Source organism: Thrips palmi, unplaced genomic scaffold (assembly GCF_012932325.1).
Source record: "Thrips palmi isolate BJ-2018 unplaced genomic scaffold, TpBJ-2018v1 HiC_scaffold_18, whole genome shotgun sequence".
Lineage (NCBI taxonomy): Eukaryota > Metazoa > Arthropoda > Insecta > Thysanoptera > Thripidae > Thrips > Thrips palmi.
The window spans coordinates 9359626-9378258 of record NW_023144627.1 but is presented as its reverse complement, the minus strand read 5'-3'; the positions used below and the strand labels follow the sequence as shown (position 1 = coordinate 9378258).

General features: G+C 55.4%; 3 protein-coding genes across 3 annotated transcripts in view; 2 read left to right on the top strand and 1 right to left on the bottom strand.

The window, feature by feature from the left end:
* Positions 1 to 57: 57 nt before the first annotated feature.
* LOC117644885 (thymidylate synthase) lies at positions 58 to 1537 on the bottom strand. Its single transcript, XM_034384558.1, has 4 exons — positions 1113 to 1537; positions 827 to 1006; positions 407 to 753; positions 58 to 331 (listed from the first exon to the last, which is right to left on the bottom strand). Exons 1-4 carry the CDS (start codon positions 1408 to 1410, stop codon positions 122 to 124), a joined length of 1035 nt encoding a protein of 344 aa, XP_034240449.1. The 5' UTR covers positions 1411 to 1537; the 3' UTR covers positions 58 to 121.
* A 1310-nt stretch (positions 1538 to 2847) lies between these two features.
* The window catches only part of LOC117644687 (cytosolic carboxypeptidase 1-like), a 46841-nt gene continuing 31055 nt past the window's right edge, over positions 2848 to 18633 (top strand). The window contains 5 exon segments of the mRNA XM_034384299.1: positions 2848 to 2952; positions 10730 to 10892; positions 13686 to 13768; positions 13837 to 13906; positions 15179 to 15340. Of these exon segments, the coding sequence (XP_034240190.1) occupies positions 2848 to 2952; positions 10730 to 10892; positions 13686 to 13768; positions 13837 to 13906; positions 15179 to 15340 (583 nt within the window).
* On the top strand, positions 5980 to 7397 carry LOC117645016 (rutC family protein UK114). The gene is made up of 5 exons (XM_034384889.1): positions 5980 to 6226; positions 6562 to 6722; positions 6943 to 7011; positions 7097 to 7152; positions 7239 to 7397. The coding sequence occupies exons 1-5, from the start codon at positions 6039 to 6041 to the stop codon at positions 7296 to 7298; spliced, it is 534 nt and encodes a 177-aa protein (XP_034240780.1). The 5' UTR covers positions 5980 to 6038; the 3' UTR covers positions 7299 to 7397.

The window sequence follows — 18633 nt, the reverse complement described above, 5'->3', positions numbered from 1 at the left end:
TTGCTGTTAATCTGTAAAGAAAGAAAAAAATGCTTGATGTGAAAAATAAACACATGCTTATTTTAACACTTTGTTTATTGAAAAAATAAATCCCAATTCCCTTTACAGACTAATACATCTTTTAAACAGCCATAATCATTTCTATCTTAGGATGTGGGTTGTAGTCAATCACTTCAAAATCTTCATACTTGAAATCTTCAATACTTGAAACCTTCCTATTTATTCTGAGCTTGGGGAAGGTCCTGGGCTCTCGCTTTAACTGTTCTTCCAAAGCAGAGATGTGGTTCTTGTACACATGAGCATCACCCAATGTGTGAATGAAATCTCCAGGCTATAAGAATAGCAACATTGTAAGAAAGCAAAGAAATTCCAGTCATAAATTAAAATAGAAAATCACAAGTCTCACCTTTAAATTTGTTACATGAGCAATCATGTAAGTGAGGAGAGCATAACTTGCGATGTTGAAGGGCACTCCCAAACCCATGTCTGCTGATCGCTGGTATAACTGACACGACAGTTCGCCATTTGCCACATAAAACTGCACAAGACAATGACAGGGAGGAAGTGCCATCTTGGGAACATCAATAGGGTTCCATGCGCACATCAAAATTCTTCGGTCATCAGGCCGATTTTTTATTTTATCAATAACGTCTTTGAGTTGATCAACGCCTTGGTTGGTGTAGTCTGTGTGCATATCTACATATGGGGCTCCAAAGTGGCGCCACTGGAACCCATAAACAGGTCCCAAGTCACCTGAAAAACAAGAAATGAGGTTTAAAAATAAGCAGAATAAAAAATATCCCATGATACGCAACTTAAAATATACCTTCTTCTCGATCAGTAAAACCACAAGAGTCCAGGAACTGCCTTGAACTATTTCCATCCCAAATGTTGACTTTCTTTTCTTGAAGTTCTTTGGCATTAGTTGAACCCCGAATGAACCACAGAAGTTCTTCGGTAATACCTCGCATAAAAACTCTTTTGGTTGTCAAGAGGGGAAACGTGTCTGAAAAAACAAATGTCTCTGAGGGTCTTGCAGGGACAAGAAACCTTCCTGATTGATTCAGAAGACAAGAACAAGAAGCAATTAAATTATTGGACATGCAACTAACCATCTCTTAAAGAAAACCTCATTTGGGCTCCAAAAATAGAATGGGTGCCCACTCCAGTTCGGTCTCCTTTGACATTTCCTTTCTGAATAATGGTTTTGATGAGGTTCAGGTACTGATGCTCATCGTGTGTTGAGATACCATTAGTTCCATTTTCATGAATACCGTTCGAAGACATTCTGAACTGTTCAGGAAAACCGCAGAGAAACTCCTTAGACCGAGCAACCGGCTCACTTGCCTGATAACAACAACGGGTTTTCGCGCCCAAAACGATTTGCCTGAAAAATCTTTGAACCAGCATGTATCTAAGTTAAAGTGATTTCACTGTGAGATTGAAGAAAAAGAGACATCGTTCTTGGAAAAAAACGACGCAAAATTAATTACGTCTCAAAGGAAATAACTCCATGGACGTCATGGCCGTGCACTTTCAGGACGGTGGGGTGTTTCGTGATCTGAGGTTGGCAGCACCGAGTCAGGACTTTCGGATGAGAAATATTCTGATACGCACAATGAAATTTTTGTGAATTTTTATGAGGATCCCTCTCACAAAACATCAGCATGAGCCATGTTTGGCTGAGAGTAAACAAGAAGCAAAGAAATATCAAAATATGATATTAGGGCATGTGACTCGTTCTTTACTCAGGTTTAATTTGAAATTTTCATGTGAAAATTGACATTGTGTTGTAGACATGTGAAAGAGGTGGTGGTTGAGTATTTTGAATGTTGTGGTTGAATGAAAGATCTCAAGGGAGAATAAACTCCGCGATTGTGGCATTCGACTTCCCTACCATCGCGGGAATATCTTCCCAGAGACCTGTCCACAAAAAATGACCGAAGCGACCACTTTCCCGCGACTCGCCAGTTCAGTTGATATTTTCTCCACGAGATGTCACTGCCATCGCCATTTCTAACCATTCATTTGCTCCATTCCACACTAAAGTTTTTTTTTCTATTTGTACTTTTTCTCTTAATTTTACCTTCTATATACATAAAAAAAATCTTTTAATTTTTTAAAAAAGGTAAATTAGCTTGTCCGCCTCATATTGCAACTGACAGTTCTTCATTTCAAAAATTAGTGTGACTGTGTAGTGTACATGGCACAAAATGTCAATTTTCACTGAATATTTCGTGTTAAACAAAAAAAAACTTCTTTCAAATGTTTTTAATGAAGTCATGACCTTTCTAACCATACTATTAAGAAGTCTTAATGTTATTTATTTTGAAAGATCAACCTGATCACTAACTTATATCACACCAAAAACAATACTCGTTCTCCTCACCACCTCTACATTTTTTAGTACAGTGAGGTAAAGAACGAGTAAAAACGTGAGCTACGAGTAGCCAAAACCCCTGAAAGGATTTCGCTTCAAAGCCGAAGCTGACTACAGGTGACGACCCTTGCGTCAGTTCAATGTTTTCATACCCACCCGTCGCGCGACTGTCACCAAACGCGCGCGGGATTTGAATTCGGTGGGACGTGCGTTCCGTTCCGTTCGGGGCGGGGCGGTCCACCCTGCCGTTTCCGGGTTCCACTTCCGGTCGAACGGAACCGAAGGCGGAAGCGGAACTCGCCGATCTTGAACTTCCCCAAACCGCGCAGATCCTTTCGGTTGGCGATGCTGGCGCGTGACAACAAACGGGCCACCCTTGTTTTGGCCTTCTTTCCCAGTGGCGTGGTCGGGGTCATGCCGGCGGCTCGGCCTCGCTGGCCTCGCCCACCAGGACCGCCACGGCCGCGATGGAGTCCTTCGTCACGTACTTCCCGGGGACGTCCACCATCCTGTTCGGCCGGCCGTGGGAGCCTCAGCCGGCCGCCCTGACCAGCGGCCATGACAGCAGTCATGTAAGCAGCTGCACACTACCATTCGGGGGCACAGTGGACCAGAAGACCGACGGAGGCGGCCAAAACTCCTAGACGCGTTTTGAGCTCCAGAGTCGCTAAGCAGGACTCGAACCAAACGTGTGACCCCACCAATAGACTGCTCGTTCGGAGAGCAATCCATTGGTGGTGTCACACGTCCACTCCTGCGTAAATTTCATAAACTTCGCGGCTTGGCCGGGGCGCGAACCCGCCGCGAGTCAACGCACTGCGTGGAGTCCCTGCCGCGGTGCCGCGGTCGCCCGGCCGGCGTTCGGCAGGGATGTTATTTGCGGAGGGAGTGTTTGGGCGGGGCGGGGCGGGGTGGCTGCGGGGGTCGGCAGGACCACGACGGCGTGGCTCTTGGCCGCCACCTCTCCGCGGCCCGGCTGGCCCGGCCAGTCAGCTGTTCCGCTGTCAGTGGCGCGGACGCCCCCGCCGAGCTGGTACACTGTCGCACCGCCGCGCGTCGCGACGTCACCGACGGGGAGGACGAGGACAGCGTTGGCGCGGTGCCCCTCCGCTTCAAGACCCCGTCGTCTTCCCCGAGAGCCTCGGCCAGCTTCCCTGGGACTTCCCTGCCGAGTCCGCCATCCCTTCCCTGGCGCCGACTGACTAGCCCCCTGCTCACGGGGGTAGCCCCCCTCCCCCCCCCCTCGCGCTCCGCGGCCGCCACCCCTGGCGTGTTGCTCTATCGCCTCGCGGCCGCGCTGGTGAGCACACCGGCAGCGCCCCACCTCGCCGACCCCAGCGCGAGCTCCACGACGCGCTCGACGGCGTGCCGCAAGACGACCGCCACACCCACCGCCAGGCTCGACGGCGTCCTGGGCGCGCTAGGGGCCGCCGCCGCCGCCACTGCTGCACGGGGATGTGTTGAGACGAGACGCGCGGCAGGTATGTCGACACTGGGAGCACTCGGATGGTCGACGGGGACCTTCGGAGCATCGCGCGTGCCGGGCCGCGGAGGTCCATGCGAGTCACTTTCCAGTGGGGAAAAAAACACACGCACCTGCATACCAGAGAGGACGTCCTCTCTGCTAATCCTGCGGAAGTTGTCTTGAACCCGAACTGGAGCCGCCCTATGTTCCACGTTCGTGGCCAAACCCCGCCACCGCCACCACTTCGGTGTGGGGTCATTGAGCGAGCACCCTCCACTCAAGCGTCGTGTGTTGTTGGTGTGCCGGTCTGCACTGCACTGCAGTGCGCTACCGGAAACGAAGGCCTTCCGGCGCATGCAATGCAGAATGCGGTGCGCTGCTGGAGTCTCCAGACAGTGTGCAGTCGTTCTGGTGGGCAGTGTGGTGGCCGGTCCTGCAGTCTGTAGGACCCCAGGTTGGGTGTGGCATTGCTGCCGCACGATGCGCGCGTCGCGAGTGGTTCGAAACCGAAGTCATGATCCTCGTCAGGAAGAAGGGCTGCTCCACGTGTCTGCTGCAACGGGTACGGCGTGGCGGCACTTTCTCACGGCCACAGTGGGCCAGAAGACCGGTGGAGGCGGCCGAAACTCTGGACGCGTTTTGAGCTCCACAGTCACTGAATGGGACTCGAACCGAACGTGTGACCCCACCAATGGATTGCTCCCCGAACGAGGAATCCATTGGTGGGGTCACACGTTCGATTCGAGTCCTGTTTAGCGACTCTGGAGCCCCAAACGCGTCTAGAATTTTGGCCGCCTCCTGAGCGAGGGGACCACCCCTGCGGCGCACGCAAGCGCGAGCAGTTGCCTACCCAAGTGACCACTCGCAAGAAAACAAATTTAGATTATATTTTAATTTTTTTCCCTTTTTTTAAGTAAGTAGTATTGTGAGGAGTGCAGGCAGAGGGTACGTAGTCGAGCCCCTCGCTAAAGAGGCTTGTCATCTGTTGCGGGCTGTTTGTAGGGCGGCCCATCCACGGCTCCATCTAGTGGCAGTCGGACAGACAGACGGACAGACAGACAGGCTGGCGGTGAAAGGTGGCGGGTCGCAGGTGCAGTCCTCCCACGCCTGGCCGGGGCGTCAAGGGGTCCGCGGGGCGCGGGGCGTCGGCGCCACCGAGCTGACGATGATGTGTTACAGGGAGGCCCCGAGGCCCCGAGCCCCCCCCCCTCCTCGAACGACCCGATTCCAACCACTGTCCCATTTTCCAACCCTCCCCAACGGGTACCACGGAGGCGTTCGTTCTCAGCCGATGTCATGCAGTGCGGTAGTTGGAGGGCGAGTTTAACGATGCGTTTCCCCGGGGCCAGCCGACAGCCCCATCTCCGGTGCGTTTCCGACAAGAATAACTCAACCGGGTGAGAGCGGTCTCTGTCGCGACAGAGATGAAACGACTCTTGAGCTTGGGAGTCTGTCTGCAGTTCGCACCCTTGGCCAATGTTGCCACGAAGTGGTCGAAAATTTGCGGATGCACCGGTGTTGACTGCTTTGCCAACCTCAGCCGGTCTCCCTCGAGAAGTAGCGCTGAGGTTGGCAACCCTTTCGGCTGTGGTGCATCGCGGGAATTTTCGCCTAGTTGTGGCAGCACTGGCCGAAGCTGGGCCATCCGTCTTTGCCGCCTGTCGCGCTGCAAAGCACGGCGAAGCATGGCGAAGCGCTGCCGCAGCGCCTCGCGTGTCGGGCGAACCTTTTGCCAGCCGCTCCAAGTTTGCCAACTGCTTTCGCCAAAATCCGAGGAGAAAACGGCCTCGCCAGCCCTGTCACAACGGCCAGCGACACTTCTTCATCCCGCAGGAGCGACGTGGCGGCCCTGGGTTCAAACACCCATTCATTTTCGGTTTCGGGCTTCCGCGCTCGACCTCCACTCAACAAGCACCGAAAATCGGCCGTCCAGGCTTGGCCGCTAGAGCGACACGGCTAACGCGCCGCTGTTCGAATCGCCTAGTGTTGCCGCCACTGGCCTCTCCTGATAAGACAAGCCTGCCAACCCACACGGTTTGGGACGAAGACCCCAACGCGGAGGGTCCGAGCAGACACCGCTGAGTTTCTCCGGCTCTGCCGTTGGTTTTGGTCCGCCTGGTGGGAGATGCACTGGCGGGCTGCATTGTAGGCGCGCGAATCCGCCGCCGCGCCGGAAGGTTGGCTGCGCTGCCGATGACGGCACACTGGCAGACGACAGTGCACTTTCGGTCCGGCGATCACCAGCACCGCCAGCACGCACTCCGTCGCCAGCAGCCGGGACTGGAAGAACAGACCGCCGCGAGGACAAGCACAGACATGTCCAAGATCATCAAGAAGATCATCAAGACGCCGCTGGCCGCGGCGCCCGTCGCGCCGTACAAGTGAGTGTCGCGGTGACCTTGAGCAGCGCGCCGACGCACAGTGGGACAGAAGACCGGCGCCGGCGGCCAAAACTCAAGACGCGTTTTGAGCTCCAGAGTCGCTAAATAGGCCTCGAACCGAACGTGTGACCCCACCAATCGATTGCTCTCAGAACAGGGAATCCATTGGTGGGGTCACACGTTCGGTTCGAGTCCTGTTCAGCGACTCTGGAGCTCAAAACGCGCCTCCCGTTTTGGCCGCCTGCACCGGTCTTCTGGCCCACTGTGCGACGACGCGGGCCTAGTTTGCATGTGTTTACGTTCGGGCGCGCCTGACCAACCGTCTCTGTCCGCAGCCAGGCCGTGGTGGCCGGCAACACCGTGTACTGCTCCGGCATGCTGGGCGTCAACAAGGACACCATGCAGCTGGTGCCGGGCGGCACCGTGGCCCAGGCCAGGGAGGCCTTCATCAACCTGCGGCACGTCCTGGAGGCCTCGGGGTCCTCCTTCGAGAAAGGTGAGGGCTGGTTCTGGTTGAGATGACCCCCTCCTTTTGCCCCGAGATTAGATAACTCTCTGGAGCAAATGGAAGTTCGTTCGGGAAAGTAGCCGCTGCGCCGCGCTGCGCTATCTCTCGAACCCGTTGCCTTCCGTCTCTGTCTGGCGCGTCTCCTGTTTTCTCTGTTTGACTGTACTTGAAGCGCTCCAATGGGCTAATCGCTGTCTCTGTCTTACAGTGGTGAAGATGACGGTGCTGCTTCAGAACCTGGACGACTTCAAGGACGTCAACGAGGTCTACAAGGAGTGTGAGTACATCGCTAGAACGCGCTGGGTACAGTCATTGCTGCAAGTGTACACGTAATAACAAACTTATGTAATTTTTGCTTGCAGTTTTTAAGCAGCCATACCCAGCCCGCACTGCCTACCAAGTCGCCAGACTGCCCATGGTGAGTTGTTGGAACCGTTCAGCAGCGCACTTGTTTGAACTCAGTTTCCATAAACTCGAGAAAAATGTGTTCTTTTATTTTTTCAGAACGCCGCCATTGAAATGGAAGCAGTCGCCCTCGTCGGGGAAGTCCAGATTGTCGAATAAACCAAATCGCCTGTAAATTTCATCATTTTTGCCTGTGTTATAGATGTTTGTCATCATATTTTTTCCAAAATTGTAAAATAAATACTTTTATATTTTTTCCTTGGTTGTTTTTTTTTGTGCTGATCCATTGTCGGCTAGGAAGAGGAAATGAGAGGGAAGGAATGACAGGGTGAGCGATGAGGTGAGTGGCCGAAGGGGTGGGGTAGGGGTGCGGGGCGGGGCCGAAACACAGTGGGGCAGAAGATCGGTAGAGGCGGCCAAAACTCGAGGCGCGTTTTGAGCTCCAGAGTCGCTGAATGGGACTCGAACCGAGCGTGTGACCCCACCAATGGACTCCTCGTTCGGAGAGCAATCTATTGGTGGGGTAACACGCTCGGTTTGAGTCCCATTTGGCCGAGTTGAAGGGGGTAATCCAGGGCCAACGCACCTTAAACTCCGATCTTATTTTTGGGGTGTGTCGTCATGAAGCGGCAGCCAAAGCAAAACAAATTACGCGAAGGAGGCGGCACAAACTGGCAAGCCAAAGCCAAAAGAACCGCGCGACGTGTCGGGGCGTGTGAAGAGCCCCGAGGCCCGAAGTGCGCCAGCCGACACCAAGCAAGCCGAGCGCCATTGCCAGCGGAAGCGAAACGCTTTACGTAGTCAGTTGGCAGCTCTGTTAATAACCAACCGCCTGCGCGGGGAGCGCGACCGAAAGCCCCCGAGGACTGCCACTTTATTTCAAACGCTGACACTAAACCTCTCGCTGCTCTGCTTCGGTTCGGTTTCGCTTTGATGGCTTTGGCAGGGCGTCCCGTCTCTGCCCCCCGGCCGGCTCGCGACTGGCTGTACTTTCCCGAAAACAGAAAAGAAAAGATAAACATGCCAATCACCGAAATAAACAAAGCTTTGCTTGGAAACAGTGTTCGCCGGCATTGTGAAGGGAGCGAGAATCATTCGCGGATTGAAACACACGGAGTGTTGTCGCAAGCAGGCTAAACTTCCCCCACGATGCACCAGTGTCGGAAGGGTTGCCTGTCTACTAGGGAGGCTGAGGTTGGCAACCCTTTCGAGTCCCGTTTAGCGACTCTGGAGCTCAAAACGCGTCTAGAGTTCTGGTCGCCTCCACCGGTCTTCTGGCCCACTGTGCGCCGGCTTCGCCAATCATCCCCGCCGATCGCAGCATCGCAGCCGTTGATCCGACGCGCTGCAGGCCACGCAGGCCGCCGTTTAGTCTGCCTTTCGGCCGGCCCGGGCCTGCAGACTCGTTCCGAGAGTCGTCGCTCCGTCTCTCTCGCACTCACTGGACGTCACACTGTAGGTGCGGGAGAGACGGAGCTCTCGGAATGAGTGTGCTTCTGGCTGACCCTGCCTTGGCGGCGGGCCAGCGCGGGCGACCCGGCGCGGACCGCGTCGGGGAACACAAAGTTCTGCAAAGGCCCTCTGCTTCCGAGGAGCGGCGGGAAATTAGAAGCCACTTCCCAGATTCCCAGGCAACCTGTTCGGATACCGACCGCCTACAGCATTTTCAGTGTCCTCCGTTGAATCCTTTGCAATCCGTACTTTTCATCATCGGTAAAAAAAATTTCTGAAAATTTTTGATTTTTTTTTTTTTTTTTTTAATTTTGATGCCAACCTCCGCGCCCTTGGTGCTTTCTCGTGCCGTGCTAACGCGAGGACGGGGCGATAATACCACCATGTTCCGCTTGAGGTGGCCAGAGGCGCCAGAAGCCAAGACCACCGCGAACTTCGCTGTAATGAAGATGAGAAAGCCAACACGTGTTTGGCACTAGGCGGGAAGAGGGTCCTTGCGGGGAACGCCCAAAACTCCCGCGCCAAAATTATGAAAAAAATCTCATTCAACGAACGTTAATGAAAGCAGATGATACTCGTCTGGTTTTCTTATAGGGGGTAGTATGCAAGCTCAATCCAAAGATAGTATTTAAAATTGTGTATGAAACAAGACCAATTGAATACACAGGCCCGAGCAAGCTAGCCGGTGTTGGTAGCCATGCCGAGCTATGGCATGTGGCATTGTTGCGCGATATTCCGCGCCGTGTCAGGCGGGGAGGGATTGTCAATGTACCATTGTTGACGCCCGGTGCCGCTGGCGCTGTACCGCGGAGGGATTGTCGAATTCCGCGCAGGCTGCGCCTCACCGCCAGCCGGCCAGACACACCAGCCCGCCCCGGCAGCCAGCCCCTATTATATTGTTAGGATACGCGCTTGGTTTCTGCACTCGAGAGTAAAAGCACGCTGACACCTTCATGTGTATAGTAGTTTTAAGTGTGTTTCAAGTGTGAAGGTATCATCTGCTAAAAAGGGCGAGTTGTGCCGGTTTCACGTAAATAAACGACCGCCTCTGCCAAAATGTTGGAGTTGGGCCGGGGTCGCCGGGGCGGTGCGGCGGAGCGTTTCGCGGGCTTTTCGCGCGTCTTCTCGGCCCTGGCATCCCTGGCGTCCCTGGCGTCCCTGCATAGTGGGCCAGAAGACCGGTGGAGGCGGCCAAAATCCCGGACGCGTTTTGAGCTCCAGAGTCGCTAAATGGGACTCGAGCCGAGGTCTAGCCTCTCAAGTTCAAGTTCAAGTGTTGCGAATAGCCTGGCGGGTAGGCAACCCTGGGGCGTCCGGGGCCACCGCATTGCCTACCCGCCAGGCGGCCCCAGAGGCAGGGAATGTCGCGTGAGCTCCGTGACCAAAACGGGGCATGTCGGTTCCAGCCGATGTGGAACTCGAAGGCGAGGGCGGTACCCATTTGCCGCAAGTTTGACGCCTGTCTCTGTCGCTCTCGGTGGCCGTGGCGGGGCGGGGCGCCAGGGGGCCCCACTTGGCGTGCAGGTGCGAGAGAGACAGGCGCTGGAGGAAGTTGGGGGCTGCGGGTTGCGGGCGTGAGGGTCGGTTAGTTGTTGGTAATGCGGCGCCCATGCCGTGCCCGTACAGTGCCCATGCAGAGCTCTCGATCCGCGTGATGGCGTGCACCGCCTGCCCGGACTGCAGACTGATTCCGAGAGTCGCGCTGTCTCTCTCGCACACGTGGGGCGAGCCCAACAGGTGCGAGGGAGACAGCGCGACGAAAACGACTCTCAGTCCGCTGCCTGCAGTATCACAGTAACACTACAAGTGCAAACTTTGACCCGCTCCGGGCGCTCCGGTGGGACGCGCACGCCGATGGCTATTTCAGGAAACCGAGCGAACCGAGACGGCGGAGACGGCTTGACTCCGGGAAATGGTATTCATCCAGCCGCGTCGTTTAGTTTGACAAGACTGCAAAATGCTAAAAAAAAAAATCAACACAAAATTGTAAAAAAATCTTTTAAAAAGTTGCAAACAAAAATCTTAAGAAGTCTGCAAACCAATTTTTTTTTCACTCACAAAAAAAATAGTTTTTAAAAAATTTACGCTTTTTTTAATTTTCAAGTTTTAAAAATTGTACGCTTTTTTTCATTCTGAAGGAGCGACTCAAGATGGCGGACGAGGGCCTGTCCGAGGCGCTGCTGGACCGGCTGGGGGCGCTGGCGGCCGAGAGGGAGAACCGCGACTACCGCGACAAGGACAGCAACGTGGAGAACCTGCGCAGCGTCGCCGCCAAGCTGCACGCCAGGGCCACCACGCAGGGTGAGTAAAACAGTGGAAAAAAATAGGCCTGCACCGGGAGTCGAACTCGGGTCCTCCGTGCTGTCAGGCGAGTGCGCTACCAACTACGCCACGGAGATTGAGTAAGCAACAACGTCCGTCGCGGCGCGTGGCCGCACGCGGCGTCGTCGGGCGTGTCGCCCCATGGGGCGCAGCCGGCGCAGCTGTCCTAGACCCTGACCCTGGCCGGAGGGGGGGGGGGGGGGAGTGGGCGTCGGCGCAGCTAAGTGCATCGCGACGACCCGGCCAGCGCGCCGCCATGGCCAAGGGCCTAAATGCAGGGGGAGGGGGCACTTGGCCCATCGCTGCGGACGAGCCAGACCGCGCCAGACGAGGACAGCGTGTCGCTGAATGGCCGAACGGCCCGTGCGTGCGCCGCCCGATAAGTTCAATCGAGATCTCGAAGCCACCCCCAAAGTCACGGCCCGCCACTGCTGCCAACTTGCAGACGCTTAACTCTCGCTGCGGAGTCGTTTTCGTCGCGCTGTCTCTCTCGCACCCTTAGGCATCCCCTGTGGGTGCGAGAGAGACAGAGCGACAGTCTGCTGCCGCGTTCCCTGGTGGGCGGCGCTGCAATTACTCGAATTAAACGCCGCAATGTTGGCAGCGCAACAATGTAAACACGGGCATAACTTCTGCGACCCGTGACCGCACTGGTCGGACTCACGCGCCAAGCGGACTGCGCTGCCCCGCTCGCCTTGCAGTGCGGGAGGCTGCACGACTGCGGATTCGCGAGTCGGCCGTCCCCGTCGCAGGGGTGCGAGAGAGACAGAGCGACGGGCTGCTGGCCTCCCGCCACCACGCCGCTTGACGAAACCGACGAAACCCCCGGGGCTCTCGAGGAACACCCCGGGCAGCGCCGGGCCCGGGTTCGAGTCCCGGCCGGGCCGGCCTCGTTGGCGTTTGGAGGGCCTCGCGTGCGTGCGCGTCGTGCCGATAGCGACGTGCCAATAACGGGCGGCGTTGCGTGCGAATAGTCATCACGGCACGCCGGAGGGGGGGGGGGAGGGGGAGGTGAAAGTTTCTTGACGCAGAGCTCTTGGCGCATCCTCCCCCTCAGCCGAGGCGGCGCGACTTTTGCTTGGGGCAGGTTTGCCACCCTGGCAGGCAGAACCCCACGATGCACCGAAAGGGTTGCCAACCTCAGCTCAGTGGTAGGCAGGCTGAGGTTGGCAACCCTGGCACTGGTGCATCGTGGGGGTCTGCCTACTTGGCTGGCAGGGAAGGGCGGTACTGTTTTCTTATTTTTTTTCTTGCAAGGTGGCGGTGCTGAAGTTTTTGCAAGGCTGCACTTCGCGCACGGAAGGAAAGCAACCCCCTTCACCTTTCTGCTGCCGCTGCCGGTCGGCCGACCCGCGGAAATTGAATTAAACTGGGATTAGACTCGCCCCGGCACTGGGAAAGTTAACAAGAATGGGAAAGTCAGTATAAATCGGTAAAAAAGAGAAAAACAATTTTCTTTTCATTTCAACTTTTGGACGCAATAGACTTAATTTACAAAGAAGAGGAGATAGTTTTTTTTTCAGTTTTTAACAACACTCAAAGCAAAATATTTTTTTAAAAAAAATATTTTTTGTTTGTTTTGAGTTAGGAGGGCGTGATTGCATCGAGGGCGTTGAGGTGGATCGACTGTCGACCTCTCGATCGGAAGGAATCGAGCTAATCGGGTTTCGACCCGCCGGCCCCTAAGCCCTCTGTTGCCCCACTGGTGGCGGTGACCTGCCCTAGACTGGCTGCCTTTGTACCCAAGGGGAAAATATGGGGCGTTCACTAATGACGTAACGTGTGTGTGTGTGTGGTGTGTGTGTGTGTGTGTGTGTGTGTGTGAGTGAGCCAGCCCTGGAGTGGGCGCTGTGGGGCGTTGCTGCAGTAGTCGGGGGGCGGTAGGCGGTAGTAGGGTGTCTGCAGGAACGGCTGTCTGCTCGCCCGCGCCACAGCACACCGCACGCCACCACAGTCTGCCTGTCTGTCTGTCTGTCCGTCCGTCCGTCCATCCGCCGCCCCCGCTTGTCACGTGATCGATGCAGTGCGAAGATCATTACTCACCGTGAACGCGACAGGTGCGCTAAATACGGCACGAGGAATTGAAACGAGGCTCCATCAAAAGGCCATGAAAAGGAGCGGCAACGAAAGCAAAACGCAAGCCTGTGGAAGGCAGTCTGCCGTTTCAACGGCTTAAAAGGAGATATTGAAATTTTGGTTTTTAAGTCCGGGCTACCCTTATACTGACCTGGACACTTTTCCGAATAATTTCCGCAGCAAGAACTCTTTTTTTTTTTGGTACCGCTTTTTGCTTTGTTGTTGTTTGTGCCATTGGCGTGCCTTTGGCGAGTCACCACGTGGGCACCCCTTGCGGTGCCTTGCAGCACAAGCGATGTTCCGAACAGCGCTCCGTCTCTCTCACGCCCCTGCGGGCCGCCCCGTGAGTGCGAGAGAGACGGAGCGACGAAGGCGCAGTTCGGGATCGGACGGGCTGCGCAGGGCGGGACGCGCGTTGACAGATGGGTTTCCTGACCACGCGGCAGGCAGTGTCTCTCTCGCACTCGCGTCTTGGCGCGGCTTGGCCGCGGTCCAGGCGGCGGTACCCCACGCGCAGAGACGCAAGGGGTAGCGCCGAAAGTACCCGACTAATTGGTCAGGAAGTGCTATGGCCCAGCGCGAGAGAGAACTCAGATTTATTTGTATTTATCGCTGGCGACCATTTTTCATTTTTCCCCGCGTGTTGTCTGTCTGGTGACGTGACCTTTTTGTTTTTTGTTTTTTTGTTCTGTTCAGATAAAACATGCAAGGAACGGACACTCTCGCTCATGAGGGCTCGACGACCTTCGCTCATTTCGGACGTCGTATCTTTAATTGAGGTAAACCATCATAAAAACGAGAATAAAATTTAAGTTTAAAAATTATCTTTGCTGTTTCTCTTTTTTAGAGTACCCGAGATGCGCCATCCCTGGCTAGCCTGGTCGGCATTCTTAAGGAGAGCGTCGCCTGTGACTACCGTAAGTAAAGCTACTTTGCCAAAAAAAAGAGACTTTTTAACGGCGTTCCAAGGGGGCCATCAGGGAAGACACCCTCGTGTTCGTGTCGCGCGTCCTGATTGGCTCGCCGTGGCGTGACCTGACCAATCAGGAGCGAGGAAAGCGGATTCCGCATCCAAGCGAAAGCCCAAGGACGCGGGTTCAAACACCCGTTGTGTGTTGCCGTTTTGCCACACCCGATGACGTCATCATGACGCTCCGTTTCAATTCCTGTCGGCCTGGAAACGTTTCGGCGCCAATAAGACAGAGTGCAGGGTGTCTGTGAGAGAGAGAGAGAGAGAGAGACGGATAGCGACGCCCCCGCGACCCGCAAGGCACCCTGACCTGCTGGAAGACAGTCTTTTGTGCCTTTTGTTCGGAGCGACAAAAGACGAATCCGTCTCTGTCCGCCAAACCTAGGAGCTAATTTGATCGCTCTGATGCAACCCCCTCGGTGGGGTGTCTGGGGGTGCAGCCCGTCTGCCGCGGGCCTCGGGGGCGGCACACTGCCACGGCAGTGCTGCATTTGTTTTCCGCAAACGCTATAAAACAAAACAAAGTAAAATGCGCCGGTTGTTGAACCCGCGCCCAGCTCACTCCCGACAGATTGCGTGATTCACCAAGCAGACACTCCCCCACCCCCTCTCCTTTCCAATCAGGGCTCGGCCGCACGGCAGCCGATAGCCCCTTAACTCCCACGAACAGGCCAAGACCGCGACCAACTGAAAAAAAAAAAAACACGGCAGGATCGGGTATTCGAACCCGCATCTGCAGAGTGAAAAATCGACGTCGCTGACCACGCGGCCGCGGCTGATCGCAAGGTGGTGGGGTTGTTCGTGGCTGAGCGCCTGCGAAGTGTGGGGTAGGCCAGCCCGCAGCGCAGCCGTGCTCGACGGGCGGGCCTCCAAGGATTCCAAGGCTTCCAAGGCCACGACGCCGCCGCGGCCAGCACGGCCGGGGTGTCGCGGCGACACAGCCACCTCCTCGGCGGTGCAAGGGAAGGGGAGGAGGGGAAACTTGTCGACGCCCCCTTATGCGCGACTCATACGACGCCCAAACTTTGGGCATCACGCACTTGTTCGTGTCCAGGAGGCGCGGCGGCGTGGCGCGGCGTGGCAGGGTGCGCCTGAAGTGGGTCAACGTGTTGTTCGGGGAGGAAGGATTGATTTCCGGTTCCGGTTGTTTCTGGGCTACGCAAGCCAAGCACGCACTCCTGTTTTAAAAATAAATTTGAAATGTTTTTTCTTTTTTCAGGAGGCCAGCGCGTAGCCGCCGTGTCGCAGTTGGTGGGCTGCAACTCGTCCACGGCCACCGCGCTGCTCCGCGTGCTGGCCACGCTGTCCCCCAAGGAGGTGCACGCGGCCGAGACCCTGGTGTCCGACCTCGTCTGGCTGCTGTACAGGATCGCCCTGCGAGGTACGTCACGCCGGTGGGGACGAGGCACAGTAGGCCAGAAGACAGGTGGAGGCGGCCAAAACACTAGACGCGATTTGAGCTCCAGAGTAGCTAAATGGGACTCGAACCGAACGTGTGACCCCACCAATGGATTGCTCTCCGAACGAGGAATCCATTGGTGGGGTCACACGCTGGTTAGTTTCGAGTCCTGTTTAGAGACTCTGAAGCTCAAAACGCGTTGAGAGTTTTTGCCGCCTCCACCGGTCTTTTTGCCCGCTGCAGATCGCGGACGCGCCGGGCCGAGGGTTCAAAGCAAGGAACAAAGACACATTTTTTTTTCGTAGTTTTATTTCTTATTTTCGAGTATCATCAGGCAGGGAACTCTAGGCGAGTGGCAGCGCTCAGAAGAAGCCGGGGGTGCCGTAGGAGGTGGACGGGGCCACCACGTGCGGGGCCGAGGCGAAGGCGGGGGCGGAGTAGCCGACGGAGGGGGCGGCGGCGAAGGCGGGGGCGGAGTAGCTGACGGAGGGGGCGGCGGCGAAGGCGGGGGCGGAGTAGCCGACGGAGGGGGCGAAGGCGGGGGCGGAGTAGCCGACGGAGGGGGCGAAGCCGACGCCTGCGCTATGACCGAAGCCGCCGCCGAAGCCAGCGCTGGGGGCGAAGCCCACCCCGCCGCCGAAGCCGCCACCGGGGGCGAAGGCAGGCTGGCCGGCCGACGGGTACTGGGGCTTGGCCTGGGCCACGGCGGCCAGCACCACGAGGACGAAGGCAACCTGCAGCACCGAGTTGGAAGTGGAATCACGAGGTCTGGGAGTCTGCAGCCCGGTGAGCCGGCTGCTGTCTGAACTCAAAGCAAGAGGTACTCACGGTGGGGTTCATGGTGGCGTCGGTGGTGTTGTTGGGGGTGTGGTGCTGGCTGGAGCTGCTGGACCCAAAGTGTGGCCCTCTGCATCCTCGCAGACTGCTTTATACTTGTCTCCAGCAGACTGATTCCGACTGGGAGGCCTCTCTCTCGCACTCACGCAGCGCGCCATCCCGGTGCGCGGAGTCATTATAGACACGCAGCGTTTAAATAATAAAAAGGGTCTTATATACACGCAGCGTGTATATTTATATACATCTTTTTTCCGCAGCGTGTCTCCAAGGCCCATTTTTATTATTTACACGCAGGAAAGTTTTGCTGCGTGAAAATAATTTTTTGGCTTTTTTTAAAACGCTGCGTGTCTCCAAGGCACCAAAAAATTTATTGGCACGCAGGATTGTAAAAAGTCTCCCTTACAGAAAAATACAGTACGCTTTTACCCCCAAAACGTACGCTTTTGGTACGCGTGGACTAGGTCGCTTTTAGTCCCCCCGACGAGGGGACTAGTCCGTTTCCCTGGCCCAAATGTACCAAAAACCGCCCTCAAAGCGTCCTAGTCCGCCCCGGGACCGGTACGCTTTTAGTTCGCTTTCGGTGACGGGGGGACTTACGCTTTTTCCCCGTCCGATTCCGAGAGTCAAAAGAGAGGGCCGACACTGGGGGAGGGGCTGGCATTTTCTTTTGAGGGCGTCGGGGCTGATGGTAGTCGAACCCCTGGCCTTCGGTGATGTGGACTCCTCTGGATCCTCGGTGTCGACGTCGCTGCCCACTGCGCTAACCTGAAACACGAGGACTGGGCCCGCAGGCGAGCCTCTTCACTGGCTCAGCGCGGCTCGGCGCCCAGCGCTCCGCTCGCTCTCAGTCTTCGCTCTCTGGAGGGCGCCAGAATAAAGATAAAAGATGCGGTTTTCGACGCGGATATCATGATTAGATACTTCGTCACAAGCGACAAGAGTGCTACGGGAAAAATTTTTTAATTTTACCCCCAGTTAAAAGGGTTTTACCCGAAGAAAACTACACGAGCTGAAAATTTCATATCGGCACTGTGTCATTGTTTTTTTACCAAAGCTGAATCTATTTAGTGACTAGATTGGCGACGTGGCATTAGTATCTTACTGGCAGATTGTTATCAGGCAGCATTTTAAAAATGTCGGATTACTTTTACCATTTTTAAACTACGGTAGAGACATAGGCTACGTAGTTCAAAGGGGGCCCCCAAAATCCCCTTGGCAAACTCTTCGCACAGGGTACCGGGGGGGAAGTAGAATGTGCGGCCTCTAAGACGACGGCAGTGCGTGTGGCCCTCGGAGGCGCACTGGGGCGCTAAAGGTTCGCGTTCGTGAGGACTGGGTCGCTTTTGGTCACCGGCAGAGCGCACCAGTACGCTAATAGTACCCGTCCAGGGCGGACTGGGGCGTGATGAGGCTGCGTTTCGGTACTCCGAGCGAACTAGTCCGCTCTGCCGGTGACAAAAGCGACCTAGTCCCTTCGCACGCGAACCTTTAGCGAACTAGTACGCCTCCGACGGGGCCCAAAGACGCGTCCTATTCACGCCCCGTCCCGGCAAAGGGACCCTTCGCGAACCAGTCCTCCTTGTTTCGATACCAAAAGCGTACTAGTCTCACCCCCGCGCACCAAAAGCGACCTAGTCGACAGGGGAGCGACCTAAAAGCGTCCCGAAAACGACCCAAAAACGTACTGAATTTTTCTGTACGGGCTTCCGACCGGGGACTGAGTCCGGCATGGCGGCTTGGTGGATGAGTAGGTCCGTGCTTGTACGGGAATTTTTTGGCCCGGGTTCGAGACTTCGTCTTTTTCTCAAAAAAATTCTGCGTGTCAATAATGAAAACCAGTGTTGTTTCAACGCTGCGTGTTTATAATAAATTCACATGTTATTTACACGCAGCGTGTCTGCAAGACCCAGTTTTATTATTTACACGCAGAAATTTTTTGAGAAAAAGGCGAAGTCTCGAACCAGGGCCAAAAAATTCCCGTACAAGCACGGACCTACTCATCTACCAAGCCGCCATGCCGGACTCAGTCGCCGGTCGGAAGACTTTTTACAATCCTGCGTGCCAATAATTGTTTGGTGTCTTGGAGACACGCAGCGTTTAAATAAAAGCCAAAATATTATTTGCACGCAGCAAAACTTTTCCTGCGTGTAAATAATAAAACTCGAATTGCAGACACGCTGCGTGTAAATAACTTGTGAATTTATTATAAACACGCAGCGTTGAAACAACACCGGTTTTCATTATTGACACGCAGAAATTTTTTGAGAAAAAGACGAAGTCTCGAACCCGGGCCAAAAAGTTCCCGTGCAAGCACGGACCCACTCACCCACCAAGCCGCCATGCCGGACTCAGTCGCCGGTCGGAAGACTTTTTACAATCCTGCGTGCCAATAATTTTTTGGTGCCTTGGAGACACGCAGCGTTTAAATAAAAGCCAAA

Coding starts and splice junctions, on each gene's coding strand:
- LOC117644885 (XM_034384558.1), bottom strand. CDS start 1,410: ATGCTGGTTCAAAGATTTTTCAGGCAAATCGTTTTGGGCGCGAAAACC. Junction 1,007..1,112: donor GAGGTTTTCTTTAAGAGATG/GTTAGTTGCATG, acceptor TTGTTTTTTCAG/ACACGTTTCCCCTCTTGACA. Junction 754..826: donor TTTTACTGATCGAGAAGAAG/GTATATTTTAAG, acceptor CTTGTTTTTCAG/GTGACTTGGGACCTGTTTAT.
- LOC117645016 (XM_034384889.1), top strand. CDS start 6,039: ATGACGGCACACTGGCAGACGACAGTGCACTTTCGGTCCGGCGATCAC. Junction 6,723..6,942: donor GGGGTCCTCCTTCGAGAAAG/GTGAGGGCTGGT, acceptor TCTGTCTTACAG/TGGTGAAGATGACGGTGCTG. Junction 7,012..7,096: donor CAACGAGGTCTACAAGGAGT/GTGAGTACATCG, acceptor TTTTGCTTGCAG/TTTTTAAGCAGCCATACCCA.